The sequence below is a fragment of the Sorex araneus genome, chromosome 6 (genome assembly GCF_027595985.1).
Source record: "Sorex araneus isolate mSorAra2 chromosome 6, mSorAra2.pri, whole genome shotgun sequence".
Taxonomy (NCBI): domain Eukaryota; kingdom Metazoa; phylum Chordata; class Mammalia; order Eulipotyphla; family Soricidae; genus Sorex; species Sorex araneus.
The window spans coordinates 92,479,297-92,497,882 of NC_073307.1; the positions used below are offsets into that span (position 1 = coordinate 92,479,297).

The 18,586-nt window shown below is 47.2% G+C and overlaps 1 protein-coding gene across 16 annotated transcripts in view; it reads right to left on the reverse strand.

Annotated features, from left to right (window-relative positions):
* RBFOX2 (RNA binding fox-1 homolog 2) overlaps positions 1–18,586 on the reverse strand; it is a 280,019-nt gene that overhangs the window by 16,825 nt on the left and 244,608 nt on the right. For 8 of the 16 annotated variants that reach the window (XM_055141043.1, XM_055141042.1, XM_055141046.1 and 5 more), the window contains 6 exons: positions 14,770–14,862; positions 11,655–11,715; positions 6,401–6,454; positions 6,184–6,278; positions 4,342–4,484; positions 424–463 (listed from right to left, as the gene is read on the reverse strand). In XM_055141043.1, the coding sequence (XP_054997018.1) occupies positions 424–463; positions 4,342–4,484; positions 6,184–6,278; positions 6,401–6,454; positions 11,655–11,715; positions 14,770–14,862 (486 nt within the window). Of the gene's footprint in view, positions 1–423; positions 464–4,337; positions 4,485–6,183; positions 6,279–6,400; positions 6,455–11,654; positions 11,716–14,769; positions 14,863–18,586 lie in introns of those variants that run through there. The other 8 variants (XM_055141045.1, XM_055141044.1, XM_055141048.1 and 5 more) reach the window with 5 other exon arrangements.

The window sequence follows — 18,586 nt, forward strand, 5'->3', positions numbered from 1 at the left end:
CTGGTTTAGGGCTCAGCTGGTTCTGTTATTTACGTATGCACATGGTATGACAGTAGGAAGACTTTAAACCTGCTGATCATCTCGTGAGTGTATTAGTGCTACACAGAACACCTGCGGGTCTCGGGAAGGGAAAAGAATAGGTCCAGTAGACTGACCCTAGCCACGATCAGGACACCCAAAGGCTTTAGTTTTTTTTTTTTTTTTTTGCACCCGGGGGTAGGGGCAAGCGCCATGGCAAAGCATGCTTGCATTCTGAAATATATAAATATATATATATATCCACAAGGAAAAAAAGAAAACGAGAACTAAATAAATTATACTAAAAAAAAATAATAATAATAAAACCAAACCAAACCAAAGAAACAGAAAAAAAAAGGCTGGCTTGTCAGGGGGTGGGGCGCAGCGGCCCCGGTGTGTACTTACATAGAGGTCAGCACCGTAAAATCCGTCCTGGTAAACCACACTGCAGAAAATCCACACAAAAACAAAAACAAAAAAACAAAAGAACAGAAACACATTCCGGTTATTGAGGACGGCAGCATGCACATGCGCTCTACACGGGCAGGTGATGTATGAATATGGAACCTGGGCTGGGGTCAGAGGTCGGGGGTTGAGGGGGGCTGTGGAGCGGGGCCAGTGAGGAGAAAGGGAGTGTGCCGCCCACCTCACACAGCTCCTTTGGGTGGGGAGGGGTGGGGCGGGGGGAGAGCAGGGGATGCACAACTCGAACGGACCGCGGGGACGGCCGGCACCAAAGGGAGACTCCTGTGGCCAGGAACTCTCCCAGAGGAAATGGGTCTGTCTACGGGAGGGACGGGAAACCTGGGGGTGGTCAACATTTTAACCCCCCCGGAATCGTTAACCAAAGCTAAGCTTGCACTAGCAGGAAATCATCTTCTTTAAAAACAACAACAACAAAAAAAAACTCCCCCAAACTTTAAAAAAAGTTTGGGCTTATAGGGGTGGTGGTGGGGGAACACGGGGAAGGGGGTAATTAACGTAAAAGCAAAAATGAACCCCAAGTTTCCCACTAGGGCGACAGTCTCCGCAGGCAGAGGCTGCTTCAAAACTGTGTTCAGTATTTCGTTTTTTTCACTTTGTACTTTTATTCCCCCCCCTGATATCCATACATCACCTGCTTTTTTTTTAACCCTGCACATTAGACATGCGATAAGATTTGGCTGATCACACAAGCATGCAAAGTATTATTATTCAGCATTTATAAGAACCAATGCAACACCTCGGAAAAACAAGTCAATCAATTCTGACCAAAGTAAACAGAGAAATGTAATTAAAAAAAAAAACACAACCAAAAATACCCACAATGCATTGCTTTCACAAGCAGAGATAATGAGCTAAAAGGTTAAGGTGATTGGTCCAAGGTCCAAGAATTGAAAGGTGCAGTGGGGATCCCAGATAGTAACAATATAATCCAGAGTGGGAAGGAGTACTTGGAAGATTTTAACGGCTCTTTTTTTTTTTTTGGTTAATCTAAAGAATTCTGAAAATTTTAATTGATAACTAACGTTCTGGGCATGATCAAATGTTATCCTATTTTCTGTCTTTTTAAATAATTAAACTTGATGGTAGTAGATTAGGAATAGAGGGTTTATGTTTCTGTTTAGAAAATGAACTTGTAGCAAAGAGTACATGACTTTAAAAAAAAACAAACCCTAAAGTGACACTATGCTAATTTTAAACTAAAATACAGATGGTTCAACCTTTTGAGGCATATTTGTGCATGTACTTTCTCAAAAACATTACGCTGAGTCCAAAAGACAGGGAACAGTGGTAGGTATGAAAGACTCCTATCATACTTATTAGATCAAGATTTGGCTATTTTAAATGAGAAGACTATCAATCATCATCTAATGGAACAGAAAAAGCTGGAAAATTTCACCAAATGCCAGTGTCTCTACTCGAATAAACAAACTAGCAAGTGAGGGCATGACCGTGTTTTTCATTTGCACACAAAGTAACTTACTTATGGGTATAGCTGAAAAGTTTCTGCCTCTACTTCCAATGACCTTTAGCTGTGCTGAGTGTATAGCGTAGTCACGTTTTGCAAGGCCTCCATTATGCTACACCTCTGTGTTCATGCACAGGCAAATCGCACTCGTCTGTGATGCTCAGAGAGCGAGTTCCGTGCGGTTTCAGTCTTGAGCTGCAGCTGGAGTCTGTCACCAGACAGCCCCTGCCTCTCGTCCACCAGAGAGACCTGCTCTCACAAAGAACGTTGACAAAATGAAAAGCGCCTGCGACCATGCGACTGACAAACTAAGCTCCCACCCTTTCAGTACGGGAGACACAGGTGAAGGCTAAACAAAACGCTTCTTCTCTCGGGAAGAGCAGTGGCATTTAAAAACAGGAGTCAATCCTACCCTAAGCTGCCTCGCTTACCGGGACTATTCACCTACATTTTTCTACAAGAATTCTCAGATTCCCTGTATCCGATGCCACAGGAGGCTGGAGGACAATCAGTAGTGATGAAATTAGTTTGCTAAGCTGAAAAGCAATTTTAGGCCATTCCCCATCAAATACTGGACTTATTCCTTGCCATCTTCCATGAAAATAGGTGGCTCAATTAAAAAAAAAAAAGAAGAAGAAGAAGAAGAAGAAGAAAACATGGGAAATTAGTGTTCATATGTAATGCGTAGAAATCTATGTGGTTAAAACACAGAGATTAAATCATCTTTGACACGGACTTGTCAGAAAAATAGGTTCTCAAGTTTGGCAAACATGCTGAAAGGACCTGCATTGGCAAGGGACGAGTTCCACCACCACGTAAGTTAATTCAGGCACGTTGCAAATTAAGGAAGTCCCAGGTATTCTGTTGGACAGACGGCACACTCTCTTGGACTCAAACACAAAGACGTCTCACGAGTCATTTTCCTAGTGTGCAGAACTCCCAAAGATTTCGCTCTGATGCTTATTAACTCGAGCGTTTCTCGATGGAAAATAATACCGCTCCTTTAGTCACATCTTTTAAAAAAGAGATGTCAGAGGTTGAAGGTCAAGGGTCAAGTTGAGAGGGGCGGGCGGGTGGGTGGGTGGGGGGAAGGGGTAAACTCAAAGGTCAGTTGATGATAGAAGATGGAGATGATGGGATGTGTGGGATTTAAAACATCTATAAACTGCAAACGAAACGGACTTTCAGAAGCAGCTCCTCTCCGGTGGCCTTCGGAGCCTGCCCCCTTCCACATGCACACTCGCCTTCTCAGATAAAGATGCCTCAGTGCTGTGCAAGGGCTCCTACGGGCGGGCCTGCTCGGACTATGGGTGCTAACGAGGCAGCACACCTCGACACCAACTGCTGTCAGAAAGGGCCTTTCCCTTGGCATTTTAACGAAGCAGCAACACACAGCCTGCTTTACTGGTCTGCTTTTTCCTCAATAAGAATGTGGGGGGGGGCTGGGGGAAATTCTGTTATAGGCAGAGAAAAGATGAAGAACACGAACGTCACATCTCGGAAGAGAGAGACCCTCGATACGACTAACTTCGGAACATCCGCCGTTCGTTAAAAAAAAAAAAAAAAAAGACAATTTCAGGCTGACGACTGAGAAGCAATTAAGAACCCAAGCCTGCCATCCTCACTCCGGCTTCCCCCCCCTCCCCGGGTCCATGCCAAAGGATTTATTTGTTGCTATGGAATCATTCCACTGCATGAGACACCCTCTGTACAAAAATCAAGGGGTGAAGGATGCTCGGCTACGTGAGTTGTTTTACCATCATTCAGAAGTCAACTGTAGTTTAATTCTTCCTACTGCTCCCTTCCTCCCTTGATTCAATTGGACTTGATTCATCTTTGAATTAACCTCTTTTAATCCGTTTCCTACAAAGAAAGCAAATCCATTGTGGGTAACTAGCTCTGCGGCTCGCCACCCGGGCAGTGGAGACCAGGAGCGAAGGGTACAGGTGTGACGGCCTGACCCGCCCCCACACACGCAGGGTGGTGGCAAAGGGGCCGAGCACGGCAGAGGCGGGCTGGCACTGCACGCAGGACGCTCCTGGCTCGGTTCTCTGCAGTTGTGTTAGTCATCCACATCCGTGCGAGGGTGAGTGAACTCCATGCCCGCACACTGCTAGTAGACACGAGACGGGGGTGGCTCCTGGCGTGAGCCAGGGCCACGGGGCTTGGGGTCGCCCACACGCCGATTCAGATCAGCCATCGGGATTCGGTTACGTTCTCATAGTGGCACATTTTAAGTTTGTCGTCATGGACGCCGTTCATTTACATCTACTCAGAGACAACGCTACTACAGTCAGGTCCCAGAGTGACGAGAGGGCCACAGGCGACCTTTCCTTTCCGTCTGGTCACTCGGCGCGGACTGGAGTGCTTACCCTGGGTAGGCGGGAATGGCTGTTGGAGGTACCGCTCGGACCGCACCGTACACCGTCCTCCCTCGGCCCCGCAGGTGGGCTCCTCTGAAAGCGGCCGCCGTGGTGGCTGCAGTTGGGTAAGGGAAGCCAGGAACTAAAGGGAGACCCAAAATATGACAGGAGCGTCAACTGACATTCGAGAAGTCGGCGTCCAGTCCACCTTGCTTAGAACCAACAGCACGCAAGGTCTGCTCTGAGAGAGAGATGGGGGGGCCCGGCTTGCTCCACCCACAGGGCGGCTCCCGGCCCCTTTCTAGTTTGGGGGCTCAAGAGTAAGTGCTCGACAAACAGGCCGGAAAGGAACGTTCACGATCGGAGACGTCATTTTGTGGGGCGTTCCGATAAACGGCATAGACACTCTCACTGGTCAGTATTTCTTTCTTTCTTTCTTTCTTTTTTTGCTCCTTGGGTCACACCCAGCGATGCTCAGGGGTTACTCCTGGCTTTGCACTCAGGAATTACTCCTGGCGGTGCTGGGGGGACCATATGGGATGCCGGGGATTGAACCCAGGTCGGCCACGTGCAAGGCAAACGCCCTACCTGCTATGCTATCGCTCTGGCCCTTCACTGGTCCGCATTTACTCTTACTCCCAAACTTCCTGGTGCGTATGATAATTATTTTTCACAATAATGCTCTTCCGTATCTTAACATGAGAATAACCTTCAAGGCATGATAGGGTTCTCTACTTGGTTTCATTCTCCAATTGTCCCTTTATTTCAAGTTCCTTTGGGGGAGGGGCCACATCTGGCTGTGCTCAGGGCTTCCTCCTGACTCTGTACTCAGGGATCGCTCCCGGAAGGCTGGGGTGGGTGGGGGGACCCTCGGGGGTGCCTGGGATCGAACCCGGCTTGGTCATGTACAAAGCAAGTGCCTTTCCCACCACTATCTCTCTGGCCCTGGTCTGAAGTGTTTTGATCCAGCTGCAAGGGCAGAGGGAATCCATTTCTTCCCTGTCGCTTGCATCCTTAAGCCGGCACAGCATGTCCTAGGGGCCTGGGGACAGCGTGCGAGCCTCCGGAATGCAGGCAGACGTGCAGTCCATCGCCACTGACCTCCACTTCATCGTCCTTTGTTTTTTTTTCTTTTCTGGGTCACACCTGGCCATGCACAGGGATTTACTCCTAGCTTTGCACTCCGGATTTACTCCCGGCAGTGCTCACTCAGGGACCCTATGGGATGCTGGGAATCGAACCCGGGTCGGCGGCGTGCAAGGCAAACGCCCTCCCTGCTGTGCTATTGCTCCAGCCCCCTCTCATCATCCTTCTGATGAAGCACAGGACTCAGGTCAAAATGACTCTCAGGGGGCTGGAGTGATAGCACAGCGGGTAAGGTGTTTGCCTTGCACGCGGCCGACCCGGGTTCGACCCCTGGCATCCCATATGGTCCCCCAAGCACTGCCAGGAGTAATTCCTGAGTGCAAAGCCAGGAGTAACCCCTGAGCATCACTGGGTGTGACCCAAAAAGCAAAAAAAAAAAAAAAAAAAAAAGACTCTCAGGCTGTGAGCACTGCCGCCAGGAGTTGGTAGCTAAATGCAGACTAGAACCTTCTTCAGAGGGTCCTGGCCTAACCCACACCTTTGGCAACCTCCATATTTGGTCAGAAAGATTCCACCAGCACGGGTCAGGTTGGACAGATCCCGACGGTGCGATCTCTCTCTCTCTCTCCCTCCCTCCCTCCCTCCCTCTCTCTCTCTCCTTCCAGTTCAGTATTAGGCTGGGGGGCGCGGGGGGAGATCAGCAACCCCCCACCCCCAGTCTACTCCCAACCGCCCAGACCCGTGGCAGGGCGGCGTAGGCTACTTACTGATTAAAGGAATGTACGTGTTGATGCCTCCTCTTCCCGACAGGGGCACGGCCGCCTCGTTGCCCAGGGACACATCTGCCTGGAAGCTGGATGCTGCAGCATTAAGAACAGACACGCAAGACAGGAGGGTTACGGGTGGGGCCCCCGAGAGCAGGCGCGGGCACGGCCAAACGGAACAACACAGGGGAACGAACTGCAGCCTTGGAGAATACTACCTGCATATAACTCGGGGCCGTAGACCGCTCCGACCACTGGGCTTAACTTCCAACCTGGAACGGAAGAAGGAGAGAGCACTGAAGAGCGGGGAAGGGGGGGGCCCCCCTGGGCGGGGGGTGCTGCCGGCGGGGAGTTTATTTTTTGCTCATTATCAGCGTCCCCTTTAGAACGTCAGCTGGCGGGTGTACGAGAGGGCGCTGACATTTCCAGACCTGATAATTCCCGGGCAGTGAAGAGATAATGAGGGCCTCCGGGCGAGGCACGGGGGGTGGGAAAGAAAAACAGAAATAAACCTGGGAATTCGCCTGGTGTCTCTCGTAAAACTGCAGCTGACCTAGATTCTTTGGGGGAAACTGGGAGAAGAGCTAGAACATGTGTCCTGTCTATCCCATCTCAATACTGCTCCTCTGTCACCTTCATACGGACTCCACTGGCTTCCTCAGAAATCCCCTGACTGCTTTCTGAGTTGACCTGGCTGTCATCCCACGGCAGGCTGCATCTTGCTGATGGTGTTCCAGGTAGACCGAAATCCCCTTTCACTGCGATTTCACTGGAGTAACCGTGTCAATGAGACAAACATTATAAAAAAAAACTGTCGGGGGCTGGATCGACAGTGCATCGGGGAGGGCGTTTGCCTTGCATGTGGCTGACCCGGGTTCAATCCTCGGCATCCCATAGGGTCCCCCGAGCACCGCCAGGAGTGATTCCTGAGTACAGAGCCAGGAGTCACCCCTGAGCATCTCTGGGTGTGGGCCCCAACGCAAAAATAAATAAATTTAAAAAAGTCAGGTCAATTCCCAACTTGAGTGCCTGTTTTGTAGTGAGCGCAGGAGTTAAGCAACCCTTTTAATTACACGTATATTGCCAGTGAGTATGCGCTTAAGCAGTCATGAATTTTGTTTTTCCTAAACTTCAGTTTTGAATCTTCATTTTTCATTCCCTTATTTAACAGAAATATGAATTAAGAAAAATTATCTGAGTTCAACCCCTGGCAAGACATTAAAAAGAAATAGAAAAAGGGGGGGGGGAAGATACATGACTGCCTACTGACAAAGAGTAGAACTCCATATGAAAATTTGAATCGATATTATTTCTTGAATTTTAATATATTCAAGACATATATAGGTATATATTTCTTTTTTTTAAAATCCTGCTCTTTATTTATTTATATATATTTTTGGGTCACACCCGGCGATGCACAGGGGTCACTCCTGGCTCTGCACTCAGGAATTACTCCTGGCGGTGCTCAGGGGACCACATAGGATGCTGGGAATCAAACCTGGGTTGGCCGCGTGTAAGGCAGACGCCCTACCCGCTGTGCTATCACTCCAGCCCCGTAGGTATATATTTCTTGGTTTTGCTGAAAAACTGGCTTTTCAGGGGACTAGTTTTCTAATAAGTTACCCACATTAAGCCATTACTATCGGACATATTTATGAATAAAAACAAATCAGATTAGCGTGGCAAGCTCCCCGTGACATATTCGATACGCCAAAAACAGTAACAACAAGTCTCACAATGGAGACGTTACTAGTGCCCACTTGAGCAAATCGATGAACAATGGGATGACAATGACAGTGATAGTGACAGTGATTACTATAATAATCAAATATTTTTGGAGGTGTCAGGTATGTAATCCAGAGCCTCACGCCTCAATGATCAGATTTAAGTGGCTACTGTAAGTAAAGATAAAAGAGAAAGATCCATGATTTCTGAATCAACTCGGTCCCCGTTTATTATTTTGTGCTCACAGATGATGATAATGCCTCATTGTGATTTTATGGAAAAATGTGGCATGACCTGGTTCACAGCCTCCTGGAGTTCTACGGGCACACGTGCTGTGTAGCCTCCAACCTTGTGGCCCCACACGGGATGAACTACGATGCCCGTGACCTGGGCAGGAATCACCAGGGGCCCCAGAATCCTGGACATAGCAGCTTTCTAACAGCGGGATCCATTAGCCTAAATTTAGAATCATATTTGAAAAACAACCTTTTCTTCCTAGAAAAGCCACTAACTATGATTTAAGTGTTCCTTCTAAATGGATCCTCTTGGAAATTGGGGCAGATACAGGCACGCTGCCAACTAAACTTTGAATATGTCTTGCTTTGTACAAATCAATGTATTTCCTTTTTTCTTTTCTTTCTTTTTTTTTCTTTAATTTTATTGAAATAGTTACGAGTTTTTATGTTTGTGTTACAATCTCACAATGACCAAACACCCATCCCTCCACCAGTGCACATTCCCCACCACCAATATCCCGGGTATACCCCCCCCTTTCCCACCCTCCCCCTGCCTCTAAGGCAGACAATATTCCCCAGACTCTCTCTCTACTTTTGGGTGTTATGGCTTGCAACACAGACACTGAGAGGTCATCATGTTTGGTCCATTATCTACTTTCAGCACACATCCCCCATTCCAACTGGTTCCTCCAGCCATCATTTTCTTAGTGATCCCTTCTCTGTTCCATCTGCCTTCTCCCCTCCACTCATGAAGCAGGCGTCCAGCTATGGGGCAATCCCATACAAATGAAAAATGAAATCCCATACATATGAAAATACAAATCAATGTATTTTCATGGACACTAAGGAAACTGGACCACCATGAAACTGAGAGAGAAAAAAGAAAGGGCACCCAACTGGGGGGGGGGGGAGGGATAAGTAAGTCCTGTGCCATCTCTGGATCTCTGGCTTCATTCCCCAAACCTCAGAGGGTTGGGGTTTTCAGACTTCTAGAACTTTCTAGTGTCAAAATACCATGGCGGTGAATTTACAGAGATGACAGGAGAATCAGATAGGCTATGAGACTGGGCCGTGGTCACACGGTTATAGAAAGTGAAGAGTCAGACGTAGCAGAATCCGAATCTGTGTCCTGAATGCACGTCTGTGAAGCCTGCGACTCTCTCCCGCCATTTCCCAAGCTCTCAAGGAAATCTGACAGCCGGTCTCCATTAGTTCTTCTTTTTTTTTTAAAAAAAAAAAATTATTTATTTATTTATTTATTTGCTTTTTGGGTCACACCCGACTATGCACAGGGGTCATCCTGGCTCTGCACTCAGGAATTGCCCCTGGCGGTGCTCAGGGGACCATATGAGATGCTGGGAATCGAAGCTGGGTCGGCTGAGTGCAAGGCAAATGTGCTACCCGCTGTGCTATTGCTCCAGCCCCTGCATTAGGTTTTTGATCAAAATTGCAGACTATTTCCCCCCCCCCCCGCCCTGCAGTGATAAAAAAGAAAATGAGAGGTTCAGTGGGAGGTGGTGGGACCAATGGTATACCAATGATAAAACGTGTAAGGAAACGCAATGAGGCTAGTTCAGATCATCTCTGAAAAGTGAGATTCAATAGTCTATCGCAGCGTTTACGGGATACACTCAATACTGCACCAACATACCCGGCCGTGCTCTATCAGCAGGGTCTAACTTAAGAGCCAGCGAAAACTCACTGTTCTGTGTGTGTGGGACTGAATCCAGATCTCAGGCATGCAAAGCGTGCACGCTGCCACCGGGCCCTAGAAACTTGTCTTTCAATCTGGGTAAAAATGTTCTGCAGAGGGGCTGGAGCAATAGCACAGCGGGGAGGGCGTTTGCCTTGCACATGGCCGACCCGGGTTCGATTCCCAGCATCCCACAAGTCCCCTGAGCACCGCCAGGGGTAATTCCTGAGTGCAGAGCCAGGAATAACCCCTGTGCGTTGCCGGGTGTGACCCCCCCCCAAAAAAAAAGTTCTGCAGAACCTGGGAGACACAACAGAGCATGAAGGGCTGGCTGCTCAGCGGGAATAAAACCGGAGCTTCATGCACCTTCACCTTCCTGGTTTCTCCTCCCAAGATGGCCTGGCAGAATTGAGTATGGAACCCCTGGTGGACTGTACCGCAGCTTCCAAATTCCATTTAGACATCACACAGCTAGACTTAGTTGGACAACTGCTGCTCAGGTTCTGTTTTCGCCAGATGACGTCTCAAAAGAAAACTGCTTCCTAATGAGCAACCCAACACCCACTATGTGACGTGGGGGGCAAGAAATAGAAAACAATGTCACCTTTACAAGGAGAGCTCAATACTTATTCTCCTTGGGGCCTGGGCGATAGGACAGGGGGCAGAGCATCTGCCTGGCACGCAACTGACCCGGGTTCGATCCCCAACATCCCATATGGTCCCCCAAGCACTGCCAGGAGTAATTCCTGAGTGTAGAGCCAGAAGCAGACCCTGAGCATCGCCGGGTATGACCCAGAAAGAATAAATAAAAACAAAATAAAACAAAGCGGGGGGCCTGGAGTGATAGCACAGCGGGTAGGGCATCTGCCTTGCACGCGGCCAACCCGGGTTCGATTCCCAGCATCCCATGTGGTCCCCTGAGCACCGCCAGGAGTGATTCCTGAGTGCAAACCCAGGAGTAACCTCTGTGCATCGCTGGGTGTGACCCCAAAAAACAAAGCAAAGCAAAACAAAGGGGGGAAAGAGGAATTATTCTCCGCACGAGTGGGTAGGGGTCAGGGGTCATGGTGAAAGTTGGTCAGTAGCCGGGGGCAGTATGGGCAAGTCTAACCTACTACAAAGAGTGTCCACAGGTGAAAAGAGGTGCCCTCCTGGGACCCATCCTGGGTTAACAGGGAATCTCGAGTGACAAGCTCTTAACTACGTACAAGATGCACTTGGGGGAGATCAGACTACCGTAGTAACTGAAAAACAATTTCAGGGGAAAAGTTCATTTATTGCAATAAAATACTTCTGGGTCCGAGGGGCAGCTCCCAGGGCTGCGAGCAGGCTCTGCATGCCTGAGGCCCGGGTTCACTCCCTGGCACCACATGGTCGAAGGAGCACAAAGTAACCGCGAGCAGGGCCCAGAGCAGCCAGAGCAGCCAGACCCTCCCTTCTGCCAACCACCCCCCGCCCCCCTCCCCCCACCAATAAAATAAAGTCCTTTCCTAGGTAAAGAAAATGCCCATCATATAGTAAACAAACTGTCTTAAGACTGGAGTCTCTGAATTTTTTTTTTTTTTTTTGCTTTTTGGGTCACATCCAGCGATGCACAGGGGTCACTCCTGGCTCTGCACTCAGGAATCACCCCGGCGGTGCTCGGGGGACCCTATGGGATGCCGGGGATGGAACCCAGGTCGGCCTCGAGCAAGGCAAACGCCCTCCCTGCTGTGCTATTGCTCCGGCTCGATTCTTTGAATTTTATATAGTTTATATATAGTTCATACATTGACACACAAAACGAGTTCCTTTTGAAGGTGGTTTATATTCTCTTACCATTTGCATATGGTGTGACCATCTTCTTATTGGTCATCACACGTGCCGTCGCGTTATTCACCTAGAAACGCAGAGTACAAAGGGGGGGGGAGGAGATCACGTTAGGGAACAGGGCTTTTCCCAGCCAGTAACACAGTTTTCAGTTTAACACGTAAATTTCAGAAAGCACTGATTTACATAATTAATCTAGCAATACAAAACATCGATATAAAGTATTTTAATCAAAGTGCTTATTACATGAGGCCAACTAGAGTAAACTGAAGTTTCGTGGTCTTCAAATGGAAAAATTGGGCTCTATGACCTACCATCACGTCAAAGAAAAAAAAAACACACGTGCCAGTTCTTTGAATCTCTCTTAAACTGAGAAATCTCAGCATTTATGGGACGTGTAGGTTAGAAATCATATGAATGCTGAAATTCATTGATAAAATAGGTGTAGTACATGATAAAATAGGTGTAGTCCATGGGTCAGGAAATCGAATTATAGGAAGGTAAGATGAATTGGTATATTTCACCTGTTACAGTGTTCAGTATGTTTTGGGGGGAGAGGTTTGGTATAAGATTTTTCTGTTAAGAAGCAAACAAATAGAGGAACTTAGATTCCGACACTGATAGTCTTCGGGACGACTCTGAATTCATCAGATTATGCGGCCTATTAATTTATGAAATCATTTAAAGCACTCTCCACGTGGAGGGGAAGAAAAGTGGCATGAAGGAATGGCACCGCCGCCTGCGGTCAAACCAATCTCAAAGGGCCTGTAAGGAGGGGTCAGTTTGACCATATAATCCGATTACATTTACTGTATGGTCGGGGAATGAAAAAAGCCAGTTTAAAAAAAATAATAATACAAAGTAGAGCTATGTCTCACTTTGCTTCCTGGAAGTTTAACCTTATGCTAAAATGTGCAGAGTGATCAATTTGTGTTCTGGAAAGACCGATTATTTGGTAGGTTCTGGAATGAAAAATACCCGACTGCGTCAGTGAGAATGGGCAGAGGGCTCATCTTCCTTATGGGTGGGACAAGAGGGGGAGACTCCGTTTACTCTAGTTTGCCCGCCAAATAATATCATATACGTTTCACATTTAAAAAGAAAAAAAAAACGGGATACAACAATGATGAGACTGAGAGCATGCAGCTAAAACACACACACGCACGCACACACACACACACACACACACACACAAAGAAAAGGAAAAAGAATAAAAAGAAGACGACAAGTTTAGAGAGAAGGGGGGCGAGAGTGGAGAGAGAGCGAGGCTTGGGACAGGGACAGGGATGGAGCGAAGGACCCGTCATCCAGAGAGACCAAACCGAGAGGAGATGATGGGTGGTGCTGGTGTGTATGTGGGGGGTGTGTGAGAGGGGCAGAGGGAAGGATGGGACCACAACTTGGGTCAGCAGCACAAACAAGGGAGGGAGAGGAAGAGAAAGGGATGTGGGTTTTGGGGGGGGGGGTCACAGGCAGGGAGAGAGCTGTCCTGGGCACAGAGCGAATAATCCCAGCTACCCAGGGAGCCGAGAAGGGCGAGAAAGGGAAGGGGGTGGGTGGGTGGGGGGCAGGAAGTGCATTAAACTCTGAGTAAGATGTGCAAGGGGCAAAAATCACCATGACGTCAGTCAGTCATCCAACAGCTCCCAACCGGAGTCTGGGGCCACGTGACTCCACAGCAGGGAAAATAAAAGGGGAGCCGGGGCGGGGCAGCAAGTCAAGTCTCATTTCTGCCCTGCTGATGTGAGGTGGCAGATGGACTTTTTTTCCCTTTCTTACTTCGTTGTTTTGTAATCACATTTTTTTTTTTTAAAAAAAGCTTCCTCTCGAGCACTTTGATTTCACTTACCGCCAGCGGGCACCGTCACCAGCGCGGGGGCGTGGTGACCAGGGACAGAGGGGCCCGAGTGAGGGGGCCCTACATGCTAGAGCACTGGAAAGGGGGGGAAGAAGAATATGCAGACACCTTACTCAAAATGGTGGCGTTCAGATGGAATACTAAAAAAAAACCAAAAAACCAAAAATTCGGGCAAGGAGCCAGTTCACCCTCCTGCACGGCTCGCCCCGAGACCCTAACAGCAGCCCAAGTTCTTGATGCTCAGCATCTTAGCATCACAGGGACTGGGATTCTCCCCTCCTCCGTCCCCACTAGCTCCACCACCTCTGGTGGATTCCTGGCTTAGAAGGTGAGGGGGGAGAGAGAGAGGAGAGAGGAGTGAGGGAAAGGGGAGTGAGAGAGAGAGGGAGAGAGATGAGAGGGAGGGAGAGAGAGGGAGAGAGAGAGAAAGGTGAGAGGGAAAGGGGGAGGGAGAGAGAGAGAGGGAGGGAGGGAGAGGGGAGAGAGGAGTGAGGGAGAGAGGAGAGAGAGGGAGAGGGAGAGAGATGAGAGGGAGGGAGGGAAAGAGAGAGGGAGAGGGGGAGAGAGAAAGAGGGAGAGAGAGAGGGGGAGAGAGAAAGAGAGAGAGGGGGAGAGAAAGAAAGAGGTGAGAGGGAGAGGGAGAAAGGGAGGGATGGAGAGAGGGAGAGGGAGAAAGAGAGAGGGAGAAAGAGAGAGGGAGAGAGGGAAGGAGAGAGGTGAGGGGGAGAGGGAGGGAGAGGGAGAGAGAGGGAGGCAGAGAGGGAGGGAGAGGGGGGAGGGGGGAGAGAGAAACACGGGCTGGCTCCTTTGCGGGACACAATGCTATAAAATGGGCAGTTTTCAGACAGGTTTTCAAGTGAGTTTAATTTTGGCCTGACCACAGGAATTCAGAGTCCGGCCAACTGAAGCAAAGGGGGGAAAAAAAATTAAAGGGAGGAGAAGGATGAACACGTTGAAGGAGGGAAAAAAAAAAGTAAACGAGAAACAAATCCACATACACATTCACACAGGTGGATTCAACATCGAAACCCCCCCAGACAAGGCCCCCCCCAGACAAAAAAAAAAAAAGGAAGGAGTCTCGAAGGGTTAACTTTGATTGGTACAGGCTGAGTGCGAGAGGGAGCAGGACAGAGACACAGACACGCACATACACGCCAGCGCACACAAGACCAGGACAGGGTTCCAGATGGGGAGTCAGTGAGGCAACACACAGGAAAAAGAGAAATAAAAATGTAAACCAGAAATTGAATTATTGAAGACATGCACCTCGATTTTACGGCCCTCTACCACGGTGCCGTGCAATTTCTCCCTGGCCCTGTCTGCATCAGCACTATTCTCGAAAGTTACGAACCCGAATCCCTGCATGCAGCCGGAGAAGGGGGGAAAACATGCACATCGTTATATTGAAATACTGGTCTCTTGAAAAACAGAGAGAGAGAAAAAAATATATCACAGTATGAAACCGACATCAGCAACAACTCAGCAGTACTCTCCCCGCCCCCGTCACGGTTTCGGCCCATGCACATTTCGCAGAGGGAAACTGATCCCATAAATAAAGAACTCAGTAGTAAGGTGGTGATCATGAGAAATCAGAGGTTTATTAACGCCACTAAGAACAACAGTAAAATAAAACAAAAAGCAATGTGAGGCCAGACCAAAATGAAGGTAGAGTTACTCGGGTTAAATTATTCAACCAATAATTGAGCACTGCCTTAATATTTTACCGTCTCTCAATTATGCTGTTAGGGTACACGGCCCTTCTGATGCCCTGAAATACCTAAGTGGATTTTTGACATCCTAGATCTTTGATGTCCCCTAAGTTAAACATAAAACTTGATATATAGGCACAATTATTGTAGGATGATTTTTCCCCCCGCCTTTTGGGTCACATTGGGTGATGATACTAGGGTTATTCCTGGCTCTACACTCAAGAATTATTCCTGGTGGTGCTTGGGGGACCCTATGGGATGCTGGGGATCGAACCGGGGTTGGTTGCATGCAAGGCAAATGCCCTACCCACTGGACTATCGCTCTTGCCCTCAAATAATTTATTTATTTATTTTAAAAGGTGGTCTAATTGTTTCGGTCCCTATCTGCCTCTTGTAGGCATCACTATTAATTCTTTGAGGACAGGCTACTATAAGGCAGTTACTTCATGTATAATTCTGTGGGTACTTGGTGTAGAAGAGAAAGAAACTTATGTCATCTAAACAAAAACGTCACTGAGCAGTGGCCCAGTTAATTATGATTCTTCTTCAATACCGATTTTAAACAACCACATCAGCACTTATGTTAAAACGTGGTTAGAAATGAACAAATTCTGGAACATGAATGTCAGAACACTGTTTATCTAAATTCTCTATTGATGCCTACTTTTCTAAGCATGAGTAATTTTCCCTATGTAGGGAAAAATACGTAGTTAACAGCAATAAAAATGAGATATACGTTAGTAACATTAACTGTGTATTTATTCAACAGGAAAAGAAGAGCTTAAGACAGCAATAGGAGTGATTGCTGCTGAGTTAAGAGCTGAGCTTAGTATATCTGTGCACTGATGTTGCACTTAAAAGCACGAGGCTTGCACCTCTACACAGACATAGCAGAGACCATGGGGAACCTGCTTTTTACATTTATGCTCACATTTTATCTGACAAAACTCCCTTGGTGATACGCATGCTACCAATTCCAAAAGGATCTCAGTAGGTTCTGGTATACTTCTATGGCTATTTTATAAAGCTTATTATCAGCTTTCTTCTAGGTGCTTTGTCCTTAACTTTCCACTCTGTAACAATCAAGTTTCCTTAAGTCAGTTGCATCTGTAAAATGGGGTGTTCTTAGGATTTTCTGGCAAAGAGCTCATTTTCCAGCAACAGAAATGCCCCTTTGGAATTCTTCAAATAATCAGAATCCTTTATTTTTATTCAAATTCTACTTTGCTCATATCAGAATTCTCCTATATATAAAAACATTACCGAAAGGGTTAACAGTATGCGTTGCTCAATCAGAAGATATTATAAAAGAAACCCCATGATTTCAAAGGATCTGATTACTCTAAATGGGTATATGGCTGGAAGCCAATGGATCTTCTCTGCCATCAATTTGGATAATAGCACAAATACTCTGTAAAGAGCTAACAGTAAGTTGATAGAAAATTTAAAATTTATGTCACTTAAAATGTAACACTGTAGGCAATTTTAGTCAATGTTCTGCTACAACGTATAAATATGTTAAAAATATCAATGGAACACATTTTGGAAACAAATTTTGGGATCAACATGTCATAGCACCAACTCAAGTTATTCAAGAACAAATTACTAACTACACTCCTTGTCATATGTAACATAGTATCTGTAGAAGGAAGCCAGCTTGGCTGACCATTAAGGAAAGGTCACAGGTAGTGATAAGGTTTATATCGAATTATACAAGTATTGTGAGCTATATTCAAATGTTCTTATAAATCTTACATTTCTTCTTTTTTTTTCTTTTTTGGGTCACACCCAGCGATGCACAGGCATTACTCCTGGCTCTGCACTCAGGAATGACTCCTGGCGGTGCTTGGGGGACCCTATGGGATGCTGGGAATCGAACCCGGGTCGGCTGCGTGCAAGGCAAACTCCCTACCCGCTGTGCTATGGCTCCAGCCCCCTAGATCTTACATTTCGTGCCTTGGGTTAAATGAACAAATTACAGTTTGATAACAGGATCCACAGACATGGATGCCTGGGCTTTAAATTTTAAATTTTAGGATGGTCATCGTATCTCCATACTCACATATGGAGTTTGTTTTTGAAAAGCAACCACAGGATGGGAAGGCCAGCTCTGCTCATTTTATTTTGAAAATGAAGAAACCGAGGAACAGTGCTGCCAAGTACCCATACATCAACAAGGCCTTCTTCCTCCCTCGTAGCTTCTCCCCACAGATAATGGTGAGAAAATTAGAAATTATACTTTAAAATGTCAGGTCAGCGTTCCACTTGCTCAACTGCCTTAATCCTCAAGTCCTTCTGATGGTGTTTTTTTTTCCCCCCCAAATCCAATCGCCACGTGTGTTCTGGGGCTTTCCTTTCATGGTGCGGACAGAGTATCTGGACACCATCACCCGGTCACCCCAAGAAGACTGGGTGGGGTCATGGGTCATGACGATAGTTAGCCAGTGGCAGTATTGATGCCCACTTGTACACCGTCTTCACAGCGTTTAACATTTTACAGCACATTTCGCTTCTAAGAGCTTCAGAAGTGTTCACCGAAACGTGCTTCTTCTACAAAAGAATCACGCGGTGAGCTAGAAACAATCTGTGATGAGCGTCTCTAGGAGGAAGAAGATCTTTACCCCCTCTCCTTTGGGGCCGACTAGGCTGTGGCAGACAGAAGCAGCCCCCTGCCCCCCGCCCCAAGCTGTCCAATCTTATCTCTGGAACCTGCGAATCCAACACCTTACAAGGCAAAAGGGATTTTGCAGATGTGATTACATCCATGATCTGGAGCTAGGGAGATGAGCCTGGATTACAGGGGTGCTTAGCAAGGGAGGAGGGGGAGGGGGAGTCAGAAGGGAACTGCAGCCATGGGCCTAGATCTGGCTTCAAAGGCGGAAGCAGGGGGCAGGCCCAGGAAGGTGGGCAGCCTCTAGAAGCTGGCCACAGCCAGCAAGTGGACCTGCCCTTAGCACATTCCGAAGGGACACAGTCCCTGGGAGACCCACTTCAGATTCCTGAGCTCTGGAACTAAATGACGACACCTTTCTGTGGTATTAAGCCAGCAAAAGTTTTTAATCATCTGCAGAAGCAACAGAAAAATAATACAGGCCTCAAGGTGAGAAGAGAATCAGTGTACGGCTTATAATTTAGTTTCAGAAATATTAACTCAAAACTCAAAATATTTTAGCATGCACGGGTTCTTTAATTTTAGAATTTTTGAAACTGCACCAGGTTAAAAAATATCCACAGGCTATCTGGGTCGATAACATCATTAATAGGGAAATGTTTACATGAAATTATGTTTTAATTACCTCGTCACCCTTGGAAATTTAATTTGAGTTTAGAAATTCTAACTTCTTACTTTGGGGAAAAAAAAATAAAGTAAAATA